At 32.6% G+C, this 21,101-nt stretch overlaps 2 protein-coding genes across 4 annotated transcripts; both read left to right on the forward strand.

The window, feature by feature from the left end:
• Nucleotides 1–312: 312 nt before the first annotated feature.
• On the forward strand, nt 313–2,989 carry LOC122525967 (WD repeat and FYVE domain-containing protein 2). Of its 2 annotated transcripts, XM_043649012.1 has the most exons (8): nt 313–559; nt 924–1,065; nt 1,159–1,364; nt 1,457–1,696; nt 1,871–2,009; nt 2,095–2,294; nt 2,362–2,508; nt 2,953–2,989. In XM_043649012.1, exons 1-7 carry the CDS (start codon nt 399–401, stop codon nt 2,498–2,500), a joined length of 1,227 nt encoding a protein of 408 aa, XP_043504947.1. In that variant the 5' UTR covers nt 313–398; the 3' UTR covers nt 2,501–2,508; nt 2,953–2,989. The 2 variants fall into 2 exon arrangements, with proteins under 2 accessions (XP_043504947.1, XP_043504946.1); XM_043649011.1 differs by having other exon boundaries at nt 2,362–2,989.
• A 3,054-nt stretch (nt 2,990–6,043) lies between these two features.
• LOC122525969 (myosin-VIIa) lies at nt 6,044–20,039 on the forward strand. 2 transcript variants are annotated; one of them, XM_043649015.1, is made up of 29 exons: nt 6,044–6,167; nt 9,524–9,570; nt 11,098–11,211; nt 11,285–11,431; nt 11,548–11,732; nt 11,814–11,935; nt 12,026–12,282; nt 12,388–12,553; nt 12,638–12,768; nt 12,845–13,240; nt 13,319–13,699; nt 13,824–13,979; nt 14,066–14,659; nt 14,741–14,950; nt 15,040–15,237; nt 15,316–15,492; nt 15,568–16,608; nt 16,694–16,938; nt 17,014–17,374; nt 17,458–17,576; nt 17,657–18,053; nt 18,129–18,311; nt 18,383–18,464; nt 18,552–18,584; nt 18,665–18,793; nt 18,864–18,960; nt 19,049–19,146; nt 19,237–19,406; nt 19,494–20,039. In XM_043649015.1, exons 2-29 carry the CDS (start codon nt 9,553–9,555, stop codon nt 19,698–19,700), a joined length of 6,414 nt encoding a protein of 2,137 aa, XP_043504950.1. In that variant the 5' UTR covers nt 6,044–6,167; nt 9,524–9,552; the 3' UTR covers nt 19,701–20,039. The 2 variants fall into 2 exon arrangements, with proteins under 2 accessions (XP_043504950.1, XP_043504949.1); XM_043649014.1 differs by having other exon boundaries at nt 18,383–18,584.
• Nucleotides 20,040–21,101: the final 1,062 nt, after the last annotated feature.

Consider the following 21,101-nt stretch of genomic DNA (forward strand, 5'->3'; position numbering starts at 1 on the left):
TCTTAAAGAAACTGAAACGGACAAGAAAGTCATTTACTAAACAACGGAGCGTTAGAAATGTTTCCGTTTGCATAGCGTTATTTCGTGTGCATTATTTCTCACATTTTTACTTTCTTATTGTTGGTAATGGTATCGAATTAAAAAATATTGAATATTTATATTTTCCCGCCTAAGAAGAATAATACCAACAGGGTCGGTTAGAGAGTAATTTACTTTACCGATCGATTGTTACTATCGTAGGAAAGTAATGTGATTTTTTATCGCCAGAATCTCTGCTGTCGCACACTTTCGAATTTAATACTCCAACTTTCTGACGATTCATAAACTGTGAATAACGTTGAAGTCCGGCAACTGTCAAATGACATTCGCATTTCTAAGGTTACTGCTTTGATTTTGAAATGGCAGCAGAAATAAAACCCACATCTGGAGGGAATCATGATAAGTTTAGTTCCAGTCGCAAGCCCGTACTTTTGTCTAAATTAGAAGGGTGTAACGACGATGTTAACGCAGCTATTATCATCCCGCGGGAAGACGGGGTAATTAGCGTTTGCGATGACAGGTATGTGACGCTTTATACACTGATAACTTATCTGCCTCCCCCTATATTATAATACGCTTTATTTAATTACCTCTCATATTATTTCTTTTTCATCATTTTCTTCCTTATTTCTTATTTTCTCATTGTATGTTAATTATTTGGCATTATATATTTCATTACTTATTCATTTGTCAATCTATTCAGTGATTAATTTTTTTCAATGTTTTTTAACATTTTTTTATAATTCCGAAATATACTTCATTATTTAACATTTTTTTAAATTCCGAAATATGCTTCATTATTTTCATATAATTTTGATCATTCTTAGATATTGGATATAAATATTGAAAATTTTTTTATCGGATAAGGTATTTCTTTTTTACAGAACTGTCAGAGTATGGCTGAAACGAGACTCTGGGCAGTATTGGCCAAGTGTTTGCCAGTACATGCCTGTTGGTGCTACTTCTATGCATTATTCCGTAGAAACACGCCAATTATTTGTTGGACTTGAAAATGGAAGTATAAATGTATGCGATATATATATACCGATTGGATTTAGGGAAATGTCTTTTTAAGAAATAATATTTTAAAATATTATTTTAAAATTCACATTATTTTAGGAATTTCTTTTGGAACAAGATTATAATCGTATGACTGGTATGCGCGAATATTTAGCTCATCAAGCAAGAGTTTCTGGAGTTATATACGCGCCTAATTGTGAATGGGTATTGAGCATAGGTCGTGATAAATTATTTCAATTACATTGTTCCAATACTGGAAGGAAATTAGGATCGTATCAAACGGATGCATGGTACACCGCTCTGCAGTATCCTTTTTTATAAAGATTCTCTTTAGACGAAAAAGAGCACAATTTGTTTATTAAATATTTTGATTTATATATCGGCTTAACTAATTCAGATTTGATGCGCAATCTAAACACGCTTTTGTGGGAGATTATTCTGGACAAATAGCAATGCTAAAATTGGATGCTAACGGTGTTACTTTCATTACCATGCTGAAAGCTCATACTGGAAGTATTCATACTTTAGCATGGGACTCTGAGAAGCAGCTTCTATTTTCCGGGAGTTTTGATCAAAGTATTATAGTATGGGATATCGGAGGACGTCAAGGCACAGCGTATGAACTTCAAGGCCATCAGTAAGCTAAAGTAACTCTAATACATAAGATAGGACAATTTTAGTAATTTTAAGCAGTTTTATCGTAACACATATTTATATGTTATCATATAATGTTATATAATTTATAAGATTTTATTTGTATTCTTTTTTCTTCTTCTTTTTTATTTCTATAAATATGTCTACTATTTTTCAGCAACAAAGTAACAGCACTTTGTTATGCGAGCACGGAACGTATACTACTATCTGGAGGAGAAGATGCCGTAATTGTTTGTTGGGATATGGCTGCAAATAGGAGAGAAACTGCACCTTGGGTTGAATCTGATACATGTCAAGTACGTTCATATATTATTCAAGCTATGTGATTGATAAATTTATTATGCGATCATTGATTACATCTAGAATTTTGATCATATATAGGGTTGTGGTAGGCCATTTTTCTGGAATATAAAAGCAATGATGGATCAGCGTCAAATAGGACTAAGACAGCATCATTGTCGTCATTGCGGACGTGCTCTTTGCGCTCGTTGCACTTCTCAAAGGACGCCGATCCCATCCATGGGATTTGAGTTTGAAGTTCGAGTGTGCGATCCATGTCATATTCAACTTAAAGCTGCCAAGTATGTATTATCTAGTACAAAAATACCATTGCGATTAACTCTTATACATACATATTTCTTTGCATAGCCAAACATCTCTCGCATCGTTTCACGACGCGAAACATAGTATTATTGGAATGGATTTGGATGCTCCACGTCGAAGATTACTGACCATCGGTCAGGATCGCTTAATTAAAATATGGGATATATCTGCACTGCTTCAGTGAACTTGCAAGTATACATGCTTTTTCCAAACAAATCAAATTATATGACACGGAAAAACTGTTATCACTTTTAAACCATTTAAAAAATGTGCTATCCAGAGCGTATTTTTGTGATTATGTTATTATTTCTAATTACAAATTCAGATATACTTTGTGTAATGTTGAATTTTCTTTGTGGAAATAACGAAGTAATATTGCAAACGTAATTACACAAAGTAGAATTGTAATTATAGTTTTTAAAAGTTCAAGTCATCGATACTTCTTTGCACCAAATACTCATGTATTCCTTGTATATTTATGAAACCAGCAACAATAGATGTGAATATATTTTCTCATATACAGTAGACTCGATGCAATTAATTGGAACAAAAAAAAAGACTAAAGCTAAAAGCGATCTATCTATTTTTGGGATAATGATAAAGTTACTTTCAAGAAACAATACTTTAATACCTCAGGTAAAATATGATGCCGAGGTATATGGGACAACCGAAATGGAAAAGAGAAGAGCGGAGGAGAGGCAGACAAATAGACAGAAAGTGAGACTATTAATATCAATCTTACGACTCTTCAATATTTTTCTAATTAAAATTTTCCACAAGGTACATCCAGCAGTTTTTATATATAAACTATAATATGGCTATATCATACGTAGGTATTTTTTTATTGAATCAAAGTTATTCTATACAGTTGCTGTTTAAATCTTTAGAAAAATATTTAGCTTATTCATACTTATTCATGATTTCTCGAGGCATATATGACATATACTATATGTATATGTGCATAAAATAAAACACTTGTAGCACTGCACGATGTAATATTAACTTTATTATATTTTGTTGTTGATCGGTTTGAAAAATATATTACATATATTTTATGGAGATAAAGGATATATGTATCCTTATATTATATATATTAATATTTTTTATCTTGCGTTTTATTTCGATTGTCATTTATTGCATAGTAATGATTATTTTATATTGCTATAAATATGTTACGCGAATTTCATTATAGGTCCGATAAGGCTTTTCATTTTAAAATTCTAATTTTTGATATTTCATACCAATATTTGTATAATTACAAACTCATAATTATATAGACATATGCATATAACTTATCAGAGAGATGTAATGTTTGTAAAGTGACAAGACTTATAACAATTTCATATAATTTTAATAACTCCTAGTCATTCTATATATTCATTTTATGAACTATGGCTATTATGTTAATTACTATTATGTTATTCTTATATACATATATTATTATATATATTCTTATATATATACACAAGCAAATTATGTTTTAAAATAAATTATGCAGAGTCTTTACCTTTAATGTTTGTTTAAATAACTAATAGCTTCTATAAGAACTTTGCTTTTCAACGATGACTATTAGGCAAAAATGTTTAATTTATTTTTTAAATGGTTTTTACTCCTTTTCTGACCATGTCTGCCTTCCTTCGTCTTTTCATCTTGTAGTCATAAATTCATTTATTTCAACATAGAAGATAAAAAAACAATAAGCATCACATCCTTCCAGAATTTATTATAGTTTCTAAAACTTACTATTTTATAGACACAATAGTCTTCTCGTGCTTCCATAAAACTAGTTGTCATAAATTGTTATGCAAAAAAACGTAATAACAGAATATACGTCAACAAAATGACATAAAAATCTTAATATTGGAGATTCATGTAATGTTATATGTATGTTAAGGATTCAATGTATGTTATATCATTACATTAAACCTTTCATACACTTTTTCCTCTAATTGATTATTACTCAATTATCTGTATGCTTGTCTCGTACCTGAAAGTAAAAAATGGTCATTAAACTAAATTTAAAAATAAGGACTATTGACTTTCATATTGAAATTCGAGTATAGATGGTTACGATAAGAAGTATATTATTCTGTTATAAAAAATATTACAACTTTTTTTAGAAGACATATTGTCTTCATTTTTAATGTTGTTCTAAATCGATTGTATTTTGAAGATCAATCAAGTTATGTTAAAAGATTTAATTACACTCGTTTGTTTGAGGTTATTTATAGTATCTTTACATGCTATCATCAATATTTTGTATGTTAACGAAGAATGTAATAAGAATTAAAATAAATTGTAAGAGAGTGCTTTTTATATATATATAAATATATATATATAAATACTGCTTTTGTGTTAGATATATATATATATACATATATATATAACAAAAAGTGCTATTAATTGACTAATATAATTATCTTATTTAGGACGAAAAATTGCTGTATATTAAGTATTACATACGAAAATTTTAAAAGTATCATATATATAAAAATGTACATTCGTAAGATAATTTAACAAAGTCTATGTTTATTATATGATTCTTTGACGAAAATTTTTTTACTGCTACGTCCCTTAGGCAAAATATTTTATTAATCGCTTAAGAAAATGGCAATTATCACTAACGAAATGTATACTACCTGAACTTTTTCAGATCAGAATTATTCTCGTTACATAAATACACATTTCATATTACGTTGAGAGAATGTTACTTTATAATAAACATTTTTGGTAATGCGATCGCTGTATCTCAACATCAACTTTGTGCATTAGTATGTATATTATAATATATATATATAGTATTGTAAAAAAAGAAAAAATCTGTGTATACATCCAATCGTATATAAATTGGTATAAATCGATTACAAATGAAGTAAAAAATATATTTTCAACGTTAATGATAATATCGTTTATTTTTTTTATTAATATACGATTGAAACGTTCTTTATCGTTCTGTTATAAACAATTAATATTCTTAAATATAAAAGTAGGATGGGGCATAGAGGAACCATCGCGTTCTCTATAAAATTTCAATGATAAATAATGAATGTTTAAAATTCCGAATTGATCATTTTCTATCGGTCGAAAGTTACCGTAACGCAATGAGAAAATGTAGTAAATATAGAAGGTTTATAGATAAAAACAACGCATATACCGAAAAACAATGCATTTAGAAAATTCAGCAAAAAGTGAAAAATAAATTGAAGGAAATGAAAGATATGGGAAAACATGAACGATTTAACCCTTCGTAGACATATGCCGTAGATTTGACTAATTTATCATTTCTATATACGATTCATACCGTTGCTACTTTTCCACCTCTTCCATAATCCGCCTTCCACCTGGCTACGCCCGAACCGTGCCGAAGGTAGCCGAGAGTGGTTGCGTTATTTTACGTGCCGGTCAGAAGCACCGTGGCCCATCCTTCGGAACGAGCCACGGCTGTCTCCGTCCTTTGGATCATCCTCGTCGTCGTCGTCGTCGTCATTTTCACCAATTTTACGTTTGTAAAACGTATGCTTTACCAACTTTTCTATTAATTACTTTCTTTCTTCCCACATTTGTTTCTTTTGTTCTGTTTCGCGCGCACACATCATCCATTCTTAAAAGTTCCCTCATTCTTTTCTACTCAACGCACCTGTAACCTGTCGCATAAAAAAAGATAAGCGAAAACAAGTAGTTTTCGCGCGTTCGTTTATACCCGGTGTGTTCCGCCGATCGAGTTCTTTCGGACATGAAAAGCGTGTATCGCGCCGGTCCACGTTAAGTGCAGTGCAGTGCAGTTTAATGGAGCGCACCGACGACTTCTAGCAGAGACCTGCTTTCGCCGTGCTTATCGTTACTCGCGCAAGGTAATTAACTTAGCTGAAATACAATACGCGAGACCGAGTCTCGATGATTCTCTCTCTCTCTCTATCTCTCTTTCTAAATATATATATTAGTTATCTATCCAACCAACTATCTCTGTTATTACTCTTAGTTCTCACTTCTTCCTACACTTCGCCGCCACGTATGTACAAGGGAAAAAATAGCCACGTTCGTGATGCGGAACGAACAAATTCGTTCATTTTGAATGCGACAATGTAGTAGTTGAACGAATTGTACATCGTTCTTGTAAATTTACATAAGAAATTTTAACTAGCATTTTTCGGCATGGGTTACACGTTTTTTTGTTGCTAGATCTTTCGTGCTAACGCGTCCTTGTGAGAATTATCGAACGAAGATCTATGGCGGTATGACGAGCCTTTTTTTCTCTCTCCCTCTCTCTTCCTTTCTCAGTCTGTCGTGTTTTTTACTGCATATTTGTATGACTTATGACGAACGAAAGCCAAGTGGAAGTTATTTTTTGCGGAAAAGAAATAACTTGGTCTTCTCACACATATCGTGTTCGTCGGGAGAAGGAAATTTTTGATGAAAGAATTAACAATCTTTGTCGTTGCTTCAAAGTTCGAGGTTTTGATTATCTATGAAAGCAATTTCTTTCAAATACACGTACAGTGAGTGTCACTTAAAATCGTGCATTGTTACGCTTACTAGATTTTTACTTGAAAACTATTGATGTGGTATACTAAAAATCCTACGAGTTGGTATAATTATAAAAACAAAGGAAATACGTTACAAACCAAAATATTAGTAATGTACATTTGATATATCTTAAATGAATGATAATTGATCGTATCTCTTTGAAATTCACTGTTACATTGACTCATAGTCCTCTATGAAAATCAGTTAAAATTCTTTTATTGATTATTATCATATTTCACTGCACAAAAATTAACTCGATAATTTTAACTGACTTTCAGAGTGTACGATTTTAAGTGACACTTATTGCATACGTAAGTTATGAATCTGTGTATAGATTGTGTAAAGTATGTGTAAAATACGTTAAACGAAGGAGAGAGAGACAGAGAGAAAAAGAAAGAAATTTAATTGTAGGTATAAAGGCATTTGAAACTCGACAATCGTTTAAATGTGCGTCTTGATTTGATATTTTTTCGCATGACGTCACTCACTGATTAATCGATGATACACGATCCTTGGGTTGTCTTCCGATTCGTCGATCGATAATTTCAATTTACGTGGAAAGTGCGAAATCTCGGTTTTATTCGAGTAACAACAGAAGAAGAGGAAAGTAGGGATGATTCATGAAGAAAGATGCGAACACTTAGCGTACGCGTGTATACGCGTACGTATTGTTTTATATCTTTTCGAATGCGTATAAAGAATTAGTATACAAATTTTTTCAACGACACCCGTTGTTATGTCGGATTGCAATGGCGGCCATATCCAATGGCACGTATATATTTTTACAAAAGAGACATTATTTATAAAGCTGAAATTAAGCTCGAGTAATCAAATAAAAATGAGTACCAAGATAAGTATTTAAAGCAAATGGAGTCAAAATACGATGAAGGTCATAGTTGGAAAGTCACGTAGTTCATCGTAACGCATGTTTTGGTTACGCGTTGCTGTTTGATCGCCCGTTAAAGTCTCCTGCACACGGTACTGACCGCTCGTTAGATACTTTCAAAGTCAATGACTGCGACTCCTCTATACTTTCCTTAATTCAAGTTCGTAGTGAAACTCTCTAGTTCTTTGCGCTAATAATCTATATATAATATATTATTATAACAAACATAGATGAAACAATATGAAGATGTTGCTTGTTGTATTTCAACTCATGTGCTTAGTAATATTTATATTATAGAAATGTTTATTTATTATTTTTATTTATATTTGCGTATTTTTTGTTTATTTCCATACATATAAGATTCATTCTAACAATAAGGGACAGTCGACGAGAAAGCATAGCAGCCGCCGGCAGTAAAAGTTTACGGAAAGGCGCGAAATATGAACGTAACAACGGGACATACTTACATATATACTTTGAATGTGTCACGGGGATATTCGAGCTCGGCGTGTAAACACACATGCTGTCGCCGCTGTTAACCTACTTTTGACAAATCGAGAGATTGAATTAAAATATGCACATACGACATTAAATGTCGATTCGAAGATTCGAGAAATAATCGTATCTATATTTATCTTCTTCGAAATAGTCAGAGCAATGTATAAAAAAAAAAACACACTCGATCTTTACATATTGTCATTGATTTCTATCTACGAGCATGGCATGGCTATGTAATTTTTAACTAACAATAACAATAAAATAATGATCAATGTTTAATTCTTTATATGCGTAAATAAAATAATTGGCATCAAATAAATCTTGTACGTTGGTTGCTGTTGTCTCCTTTTCGGAACAGCGTTCGACAGGAATGCGTTCACTGTTGTGGAACTATCAGAACCTAAATTTGACATCTCATCGTCGTACACCGAACAAAACGTTCTTTAGAAACGAATCGAGCGTGATATTTCTCCTCATCGAGTGATGAACGCGATTCCCCATTGGGATTACATTTCTACGCTCGGATAAGCGTCGCGTCTCGCTTATTCTCTCCTATGGATTCGTGGAATTTGTGACAATTTTCGTTATAAATCTATCACATCCATCGAGGAGAAAAAGATCGATCGGATCGAGAGGATTCTTAGTGGATCCTGCCGTGGATCCGTATGGCTTGGCAGCACGAACTACTCTAACCCACTTTTACAAACAGGTTTATGCTGCTTCCACTGTAACGGTGATCGAGCAGAGATCGTCGACGTATGCAAGAATGATTTTTCTCAGCTTTAATTTTCCTCTACGCACATGCATATGTACATACTTTTACAACTCACATCCCAAACTAGTCATTTAGAAAAATCGCTTAATCATCGATCCAATCACAAGTTTGCTCGATTATTAATCAAGTTCGATACTTTTAATATGTTGTAACCTTTTTCCGACAACGAGACAATTTATTCAACTCTGTGTTAGAAAATTGCGTTCGTCGATTTTATTCTTGGTGATAACGACGAAAACAAAGAAGAGAAAGAAAAAGAAGAAAATTAGACGAAACATATTAAAGTATATCTAACAGCGAATAGACGACTATCGTAATCGTAATCAAACTATCCTTAGTATCATCCTTGAAGGAAAATGTTAGACGGTCGCTGTAGTTTACCGTATAACCTGTATTTACGCTTCCGATGTTCTTGCTCCGCGGTTTAACTTCATTTCTTCATGACGCATATATAGATATTCAAAAGAAATCTAACTAACGAAAGAAACGATGGAAGAGAAATGAAAATATTTGTCTTGCTTTAGGTGGAGTGCCGACAACCACGACTTAAGAGATGGTCATCGTTACGCGGGTAAGAGATGTTCCCCTTTTCTTTTATTATTTAAATGTAAGTTTACTATCCTTAATAATAAATCGTCGAAACGAGGAATTTTCTTTCGATATCGATGAGAGGAAAATAATATCAATTGCACGTTTAGTTGAGCACGATCGATTCTATCGATTGTGACTCGTGCCGTTTATCTTTTCTTACGAAAAGAAAATGTATTAAATAATAAATGAATGAAGTAGATATAATTATTCGATAAAACGAATTGTTTTGACAATATTATTTTTGCTCAGTAATATTGAATGAAGTTTCTGATAAGAGAACTAAGAAAATATCTGCACCTTTCTGAGAAACATATAGAAACAGACCTATAGAAACGCGCGATCGGTTAATTAGGCATAGTTAACGGTCCTTTACTACCGCGCTAATGCCCTGTACAACACCTCAGAATCGTTCGCACGAACGATCTAGCTGTCGTGTAACGGTACGAGAGTCGTCTGCCGGACATGCCTTTGATTCGTACCTTCCAATTTGTACCTTATGTTTTTTTCTCTATTTATTTTCAATAGATGACTGTTAAAACACTGTTCAAAAGCCATATAATCGAAAACAAAAGATTAACGGAGCCTTCTTTTGAAATATAAACGAACGTTAAAAAGTAACATTACACAATTCTCAAATTAGATTCAGCTATTATAGATAGGAGTGGAAAAATAAAATAGACGAAAAGAGAGGGACCAATCGAATATATTATTTTCATTTAAAATCGATGAGCGGATATAAAACATCCTTCGATGAAACGGACAACCGGAAAGCATAGACTATTATAATCAACCAAAGTTCTATGGGATTCTATGGGAAAGCGTTAGAACATCGTGTATGTTAAGATACCGTTTAGAGAAAACGCTCATTTAATATATCTAATTTAATATATCTAAATAATAATATATTATAAAGATAGTGCGATTATTATCAATTAATTTTTATCTTTAATCGCGCAAAAATGTTAAATTCCTTTTGAATGATGTGAAATAGAGCTGCCTATTCTCCTCTCTTTTTATTTGATCACCTTTTGATAAGAGAGAAAGATATAAACAATAAACGACCTTTTGCGATTTACTGTCGCAATTTTGTAAGATTTGCGGTTAGCGATAAAGTGTTTATCGTCTAACCGTCTAGAAAAAAAATCCATTTCTTTTCATTAGGAAAAGACAAGAACAATGATAATTCGCAATTGATAATTCTTCGAATTAGAAGCAGCAACTATCTCTACCTATAAGGTAGTTAATAACCGCATTCAGAGCTATAGGGTAATATAAGGTTCCTATTATTAAGGTGTCCCTCTTGTCATGATAATGACAAGTGATAACGCATTAACGGATAAAAGAATTAATTTGAGTATTTAGTAATTAATATTTACTATTGTAGGTTTAAGTACACAGGTTTATACATAGGCCAGAAAAATGGACAATCGTTGGCGCGTACGCATTTCAAAATTAACTGACGAATTTATTATTCATTGTTCATTTATATATCGATGTTGATTTTCAGGGAGATTACATATGGATCGAACCGATATCGGGAAGAGAATTTGACGTTGCGATCGGAGCACGAGTGATTTCGGCAGAAGGTAGACGGATCCAAGTTAAGGACGACGATAATAAGGTGTGACAACAGTTAGAGTTATTCGATTTATTTTAAAGAATATTTCTTTATTTTTCACCTTTATTTTCGACAGGAACAATGGCTGACTCCGGAGAGACGAATAAAGGCTATGCACGCCACGTCCGTGCAAGGTGTCGAAGATATGATCAGCTTAGGAGACCTCCATGAAGCTGGCATTTTGAGAAATTTACTGATACGTTATAACGAGAATCTCATTTATGTTAGTAATTGACATTTTATTCATTGTCCAATGAATTTCTTATATTATGCAATTATAGCAAATTGAATGAGGACAAAACAAACATGAAACTGATGAAAATTTGAAATCTGTTATAGACTTACACCGGCTCCATATTGGTCGCCGTAAATCCATATCAGATATTGCCTATTTACACCGCGGAACAAATAAAGCTTTACAAGGATCGCAAAATTGGAGAACTTCCGCCTCACATATTTGCTATCGGTGATAACAGTTATGCACACATGAACAGATACGGTCAAGATCAATGTATAGTAATTAGGTATCTCTTTGCGTGTACTCTTGCGCTATTTACTTGTCCTTAAATTTTCGTGAATGAATATTAACATTAATATTGTTACAGTGGCGAAAGTGGGGCAGGAAAGACTGAGAGTACGAAATTAATTTTACAATATTTAGCGGCGATCAGTGGCAAGCACTCTTGGATAGAACAACAGATCTTAGAAGCAAATCCGATATTAGAAGGTACTGTTTAATCGATATATACAAATATTATGTTTAATCGATATGTACAAATATTATAGATATTCTATCAATATTTTATTTTCATTGTAGCCTTTGGTAATGCGAAAACTGTGAGAAACGATAACTCATCTCGTTTCGGTAAATATATAGATATTCATTTTAACGAGCATGGTGTGATAGAAGGTGCCAAGATAGAACAATATCTTTTGGAAAAATCCCGCATCGTGTCTCAAAGCTTAGACGAAAGGAATTATCATGTTTTTTATTGTATGCTGGCTGGACTGTCAAAGGAAGAAAAACAAAAGTTAGAACTTGAGGATGCCTCGTCGTACAGGTATCTAACGGGAGTAAGTAACGCAGTGGTTTCTCTCTTTTGTTGAGGAATCTTACTCGTAAATCTTAAAAAGTAAAACATTATATCGATTATATTTACTAAATATAATATTATTTAGGGAGGGAGTATAACGTGCGAGGGGAGAGACGATGCTGCCGAATTTGCTGATATAAGATCAGCTATGAAAGTATTGTTGTTTACTGATTCCGAAATATGGGAAGTTTTAAAGCTCCTCGCAGCTTTGTTACATATGGGAAACATTAAATACAGAGCTACCGTCGTAGGTATGAATTTAATATTTAAGAAAATCTTCGAATATCAGTTCTCTCTGTTTCACCCGTAGTTATAATTTTGTAATTCACTTATAGATAATTTAGACGCAACGGAAATACCAGAACAGACAAACGTTCAAAGAGTAGCTCATTTGTTGGGTGTTCCAGTACAATCATTGATAGATGCTCTTACACGAAAAACGATATTTGCTCACGGCGAGACTGTAGTAAGTTTTACGGTATCCACAATGAATAAAATTGAATTTGTTTATATCATTAATTAATGTATATTTAATTAAATAGGTTTCCACGTTGTCAAGGGAACAATCGGTCGATATAAGAGACGCTTTCGTTAAAGGAATATACGGGCGATTATTTATACATATTGTGAAAAAAATTAACGAAGCTATTTACAGACCGAAGAATACTTCGCGCAGTGCCATCGGTGTTCTTGATATATTTGGTTTTGAAAATTTTAATCACAATAGCTTTGAGCAATTTTGCATTAATTACGCGAATGAAAATCTTCAACAATTTTTTGTACAACATATCTTTAAGCTAGAACAGGAAGAATATAATCACGAAGGTATTAATTGGCAGCATATAGAATTCGTCGACAATCAAGATGCATTAGATTTAATAGCTATTAAGCAATTAAATATTATGGCACTTATCGATGAAGAATCCAAGTTTCCTAAAGTACGTATTTTTCTTTTTTTTACTTTTTACTTTTTTTAATTAATTGTAAATAATAATACTTAACCCACGCGTTTTCAGGGAACGGACCAAACGATGTTAGCAAAGATTCATAAGACTCATGGGACACACAGAAATTACTTGAAACCAAAATCGGATATCAATACTTCATTTGGATTGAACCATTTCGCAGGTGTTGTTTTCTATGACACTAGAAGTTTTCTCGAAAAGAATAGAGACACGTTTAGCGCTGATTTATTACAACTGATTCATATATCTTCGAATAAATTTTTACAAACGTGCTTCATCGAGGACATTGGCATGGGATCTGAAACTAGAAAAAGAGCGCCAACTTTGTCGACTCAGTTCAAAAAGTCATTAGATTCCCTTATGAAGACTTTATGCAGCTGTCAGCCTTTTTTCATAAGATGTATTAAACCTAACGAATATAAAAAACCTATGGTACGTCTCGGCATCAAATCAAAATAATATTCAGTAATATTCTATAATATTCTACTATAAAATGAAATTTACTATAACTTGTGAAAATCGTTGTTTCAATAATTCAAAATTATCTTATTGTTAGATGTTCGATAGAGGATTGTGTTGCCGACAATTAAGATACTCTGGAATGATGGAAACAATTAGAATACGTAGAGCTGGATATCCAATCAGGCATTCTTTTCATGAGTTCGTTGAGAGATACAGATTCCTTATATCGGGTGTACCACCTGCGCACAAAGTATATCACTCAAAATATTATCGTATTGTCAATACATTTTCTAAATGAATATATTATTAAAAATTAACTAAGCGTTCTTATGATAGGTCGATTGTCGAGCTGCTACTTCAAAAATTTGCCATGTAGTTCTAGGAAGATCGGATTATCAATTAGGACACACTAAAGTATTTTTGAAGGATGCACATGATTTATTTTTGGAGCAAGAACGCGATCGCGTCTTGACGCGAAAAATTTTGATATTGCAACGAAATATACGTGGATGGGTTTACAGAAGAAGATTTATACGTATGCGAGCGGCTGCAATGATAATACAAAAGTATTGGAGAGGTTACGCTCAACGGCATCGTTACAAATGTATGAAGAGTGGCTATATGAGATTACAAGCTCTCATAAGATCACGAGTACTTTCTCATAGATTTCGACATCTGCGTGGGCATATAGTTGCTCTTCAAGCGCGAGCTAGAGGTCATTTAGTACGTAAAATGTATCGCAAAAAATTATGGGCAATTGTTAAAATTCAAGCGCACGTGAGAAGATTGATAGCACAAAGAAGGTACAAGAAAATTAAATACGAGTATAGATTGCACATTGAAGCATTGAGGTTGCGGAAGAAAGAAGAACGCGAACTGAAAGATCAAGGAAATAAAAGAGCTAAAGAAATCGCTGAACAAAATTATAGGGTGCGTGCATTAAAGTATCAAATATAAAATCCTATTATATTAGTATTTAAATTTTTGTTTGTTTGTTAATTAATCTCGCAGGAACGAATGCAAGAATTGGAACGAAAAGAGATAGAAATGGAACTTGAAGATAGACGCAGGATGGAGATTAAGAAAAATTTGATTAACGATGCGGCGAAGAAACAAGACGAGCCAGTTGACGATAGTAAATTAGTCGAAGCGATGTTTGATTTCTTACCCGATTCGAGTAGCGAAGCACCGACGCCAGCCAGGGAAACCTCTGTTTTTAATGTTAGTTATTTATTTCTACTATTGTGTGTCTGATTGAATTATGTTTTATTTTAACACATCCAAATGCATATCTTATTTGCTTTTTTCAGGATCTTCCAGCTCCTAAAGCTGATCAGCAAGAAATTATTAGTCCGGTTCAAACTGCTTCGGAAGATGAGGAAGACCTATCCGAATTTAAATTTCAAAAGTTTGCAGCTACGTATTTTCAAGGTAATATCACGCACCAATACTCAAAGAAGCCATTGAAACATCCTTTACTGCCCCTGCATACGCAAGGAGATCAACTGGTAAATTGAAAATATTTGACAAATATTTACAAAAATAAAATATAAGATATTGATAGATGTAATGTTATTTTTCTATAGGCTGCCCAAGCTTTATGGATCACCATACTCCGTTTTACCGGTGATCTTCCAGAGCCACGTTTTCATACGATGGACAGAGACACAACGTCTGTCATGTCAAAAGTAACTGCAACACTCGGACGTAATTTCATTAGAAGTAAAGAATTCCAAGAAGCACAGATGATGGGCATGGATCCAGTATGTCCAGATTATACTATTTTTATTTTTTATTTGTTTCACAATAGCTATATACATTATTACATTATTTGCTAGGAATCATTCTTAAAGCAGAAACCACGATCTATCAGACGCAAATTAGTATCGTTGACCTTAAAAAAGAAGAATAAATTAGGAGAGGATGTGAGAAGGAGACTGCAAGAAGACGAATACACAGCGGATAGTTATCAATCTTGGTTAGAAGCAAGACCAACTTCAAATCTGGAAAAACTACATTTTATTATTGGCCATGGAATACTCCGAGCAGAATTAAGAGATGAAATTTATTGTCAAATTTGCAAGCAATTAACGAATAATCCATCTAAATCATCGCACGCTCGTGGCTGGATTTTATTATCTCTCTGCGTCGGTTGTTTCGCTCCGTCTGAAAAATTCGTCAACTATCTGCGTGCATTTATAAGAGAAGGGCCACCGGGTTATGCTCCGTACTGCGAAGATCGTTTAAAGAGAACGTTCAATAATGGTACTCGGAATCAGCCTCCAAGTTGGTTGGAACTCCAGGCAACAAAATCGAAAAAACCAATTATGCTACCTATCACATTCATGGACGGAAATACCAAGACTCTTCTCGCTGATTCGGCAACCACAGCTAGAGAATTGTGCAATCAATTATCTGATAAAATTTCATTAAGAGATCAATTTGGATTCTCTCTTTATATCGCCCTATTCGATAAAGTTTCATCATTGGGTAGCGGCGGTGATCACGTTATGGATGCTATTTCTCAATGCGAGCAATACGCTAAAGAACAAGGTGCACAGGAACGAAATGCACCATGGAGATTGTTTTTCCGGAAAGAAATCTTTGCTCCCTGGCACGAACCAACGGAAGATCAAGTAGCGACGAATCTGATATATCAGCAAGTAGTCAGAGGTGTTAAATTCGGTGAATATCGGTGCGACAAGGAAGAAGATTTGGCAATGATCGCGGCTCAGCAATATTATATAGAGTATCATACAGACATGAATACAGAAAGATTATATACCTTACTACCTAATTACATACCGGATTATTGTTTAGCTAGTATTGAAAAAGCCATTGATAGGTGGGGACATCTTGTTCTGCAGGCATATAAAAAGGTTAAATATCAATGATTATATTTTATTAATCATATAAAACGAAAACAGATTTAGATTGAAAAGATAATACTTTTAATACTTACAGAGTTATTATTTAAAAGAAAAAGTACCTGTTTTACGCGTTAAGGAGGATATAGTAGGCTATGCAAAGTTCAAGTGGCCTTTACTTTTTTCTCGCTTCTATGAAGCTTATAGAAATTCTGGTCCAAATTTGCCTAAGAACGACGTTATTATAGCTGTCAATTGGACCGGAGTTTATGTTGTTGATGATCAGGAACAAGTGCTTCTGGAATTGTCCTTCCCTGAAATTACCACCGTGTCTAGTCAAAAGTACGTACTACGATAGTGAATCTAATTATTTCATTACCTTAACGGAAGCTATTTATCGAATCGTTTTTTTTTTAGAACGAACAAGATGTTTACACAGACATTCAGTTTGTCGACGGTGCGAGGAGAGGAATTTACATTCCAGAGCCCTAACGCAGAAGATATTCGTGATTTGGTTGTATACTTTTTAGAAGGCCTAAAAAAACGTAGTAAACATGTTATAGCAGTACAAGATTACAAAGCACCTGGCGAAGGATCCTCCTTTTTAAATTTTCAAAAAGGAGATCTTATTATTTTGGAAGATGACAATACTGGCGAAAGTGTTCTTAACTCGGCTTGGTGTGTCGGAACTTGCGAAAGGACTGGCGAGAAGGGAGATTTCCCTGTAGAGACAGTTTACGTTTTACCGTCTCTTACTAAGCCCCCGAATGATATATTGGTAAAAATTTATCATTTCTCTCTCTCTCTCTCTCTCTCTCTCTTACGCAAACCCTTTAAATGTAAAAATATTCCTTTTTATAGGCATTGTTTAGCATGGAAAGTACTGAAAATAGCCGCAAATTATATCCTCAACAAATAAATGGAGTTGAATCTCGAGACAAACCTCATACTCTTATGGAATATGCCATTGACCACTTTCGGTATATATATTTTGTTGCAAAAAATGAATCTCATAAATAATAAAAATATTCTTAATTTATATACCATTGATTGGTTTTAGAATTCCGCCAAAGAGAACAATGTCAAAAGCTTTAACTCTGACAACCGCAAGAAGAGGTCATTCAGATGAATTATGGCATCACTCGAGAGAACCGATAAAGCAACCGCTTTTGAAAAAGTTAATATCCAAGGAAGAACTTGCAGAAGAAGCGTGTTTTGCCTTTAATGCTATTTTGAAATATATGGGTGATTTGCCAACCAAAAGACCTCGAATAGGCAATGAATACACTGATCTTATTTTTGATGGTCCTTTAAAGAATGAAATATTAAGAGACGAAATTTATTGTCAAATAATGAAGCAACTAACCGACAATTGTAATAGACTTAGCGAAGAACGCGGATGGGAGTTGATGTGGCTCGCTACTGGACTTTTTACTTGTAGTCAAAGTCTTCTTAAAGTACGATTTATATATAATATCATTTTTCTTTTAATTCTTCGCATTTCATTCGTAGCTACGTATTGTTAATTACAGGAATTAACATTATTTTTACGCACAAGACGGCATCCTATATCTCAAGATTCTTTACAAAGGCTTCAAAAAACTTTACGTAACGGTCAACGAAAATATCCTCCTCATCAAGTGGAAGTAGAAGCTATCCAACATAAGACAACACAAATATTTCATAAAGTCTATTTTCCAGATGATACTGACGAGGTAAGCATATTTATTACGATATATACCTATTTGTCAAATATTTATATAATCAATCTTTCTCTTGTGCATAGGCGTTTGAGGTTGATTCATCTACAAGAGCAAAGGATTTTTGTCAAAACATAGCGCAAAGGCTTAATTTACGTTCAGCAGAAGGTTTTAGTTTATTTGTCAAAATCGCAGATAAGGTCATTTCAGTACCAGAAGGTGATTTCTTTTTCGATTTTGTGCGGCACCTAACAGATTGGATCAGAAAAGCTAGACCATCGCGGGATGGTAAGCTCAATTAAATTTAAAACTATATATATATATAATGTATATATACATATACATATATATCTATATCCATATCGTAGGTGTTTCGCCCCAGTTCACGTATCAAGTATTCTTTATGAAAAAGCTATGGACAAATACAGTTCCTGGGAAAGACAGAAATGCGGATCTTATATTCCACTTCCATCAAGAACTTCCAAAATTACTCAGAGGTATACCATAAAATGTCTAATTAGATCAGTATTATTAATATAATTATCACGTTTATTTGAACATTTTTAGGATATCATAAATGTACTAAAGAAGAAGCTTCAAGATTAGCAGCATTGGTATATAGAGTACGTTTTGGAGAAAGTAAACAAGAACTTCAGGCGATTCCGTAAGTTTTTCATTAAACTCATGTGTACGGATTGTTCACTTTATTGAATATATTTTAATGAATCTTATTTTGTACTTATTTTAAATAGACAAATGTTGAGAGAACTTATACCAAGCGATTTGGTAAAGATACAAAATTCTAATGACTGGAAAAGATCTATAATAGCTGCATATAATCAAGATGCTGGTAACTAATAAAAATACAAAAACTCGTATAATTTAATGTCATAATAAATGTCCCTTTATCATTATGATAATGCAATCATTTTCTATATAGGAATGAGTCCAGAGGATGCCAAAATAACATTTTTGAAAATAGTTTATCGGTGGCCAACGTTTGGATCTGCATTCTTTGAAGTTAAGCAAAGTACAGAACCAAATTATCCAGAATTACTTTTAATTGCAATTAATAAACATGGAGTAAGCGTTATACATCCTCAAACAAAGGTAATTTAATATGGATTGTCCACATTACATATCTAATGTACTGTAAAAATAAATTAATGTTAATTACATTCATAACTTCTTTTTTAGGATATATTAATAACACATCCTTTTACTAGAATCTCTAATTGGTCATCTGGTAACACTTACTTTCATATGACGATAGGAAATTTGGTAAGAGGCTCGAAACTTTTGTGTGAAACTTCACTTGGCTATAAAATGGATGATCTGTTAACGTCATATATTTCATTAATGCTCACGAATATGAATAAGCAACGTACAATAAGAATGAAATAGATTTATAGCTACATTTCCTCCAAAGCGATTAAAAAATAATTCGTACATTTTTCTATTTTTTAAATATAAGTGATAGAAAATAACAATAGAGAGAGAGAGAGAGAGAGAGAGAGAGAGAGAAAGAGAGAGAGCGAAGAATAAGAATAACTATATTTCCATTAGGAATTTGAAGTGTAAAACAAAATGTAAGTAACTTTAGGGCAAACTCAATTTGACCGTATCGAAATATTGTTTATGACCGTTTATATTTACTATACAATACCGTTTAAGTGGTATTTTTTTATCATGCAAAGAGCACATTCATTATGTTTTTATGTGGTATCTTTTTATTTATTTTTTGTTTCTTTTTAAATTAATATCATAAAGTTTTATGTTTCTAATATTATAATTACAGTATTAACTTTTTCAACACCATATTATTTAAATACAAGCAAATTACTTGCTTAGTTTATTCGTTTTACATTAGAAATAAGTATAAAAGCCAGATTTATTTGTTTCACTCTTACCGTTCAATTTACAATTTACGGTATAATTGATAATACAAAGGGAATAAAAGTATATCTATATAAAAGAATGATCTAAAAGCATTGTATATGATTTATTTACAAATAAGACTTTCATAGAATTTTGTAAAATATTAATCTGCTTTATATTATACATATATAATCAAAGGACTTTGTGCTGAAGCATATACTATTCGGTTTCGATATATATATATATATATATAAATGACATCTCTTTCTTATTATTTAAATAGTACATAAAATTGTTGAAAATGACAATAAGGTAATAAATATTATTATACGTAAGTTGTGAATATGAAAATATTGCGAAATGATTTTTTAAAGTGTTTATTTAACGATATCGAGATTCGTAAATTATAACAAGGGAAAAAAAAAGAAAGAACGAAAAAGAAAAAACAGAAACTACATAAACTTGTATCCGTCCAATGATATTAAAGAATATAATTACTATTAATCCACATTTATATATTGTGAATAATAAAGACAATAGTATTCTTCAATTATGCGATACAAGTGTTAATCGTGGGTAAGTTCCCATGGAACATATACACGTTTTCCTTTCACAATAGATCTTTTCAGGAAGACATTCTTAAGATGATGTTATCTCATTTCCTCCTTGAGACGACTACGTTCAAATATACTTAGAAAAAAGACAACCCTGACATAAACCTAATGAACCAGATTTATTTCAACTGAATCTTAAATTAAAACGAATTAAATTTAATTGGTTAATGAAATTTTCTTAAGTACTAGTTTTTGAATATCTATCAATTTTAAAAACTTCTTTAAAAACATACGTACGTCTACGTTTCGTAGATAATTCATGTATATAAAAGATAAAACACTATAATATATTTACAGGTACGAAGATGAATTA

Source organism: Polistes fuscatus, unplaced genomic scaffold (assembly GCF_010416935.1).
Source record: "Polistes fuscatus isolate 324 unplaced genomic scaffold, CU_Pfus_HIC Scaffold10, whole genome shotgun sequence".
NCBI lineage: Eukaryota > Metazoa > Arthropoda > Insecta > Hymenoptera > Vespidae > Polistes > Polistes fuscatus.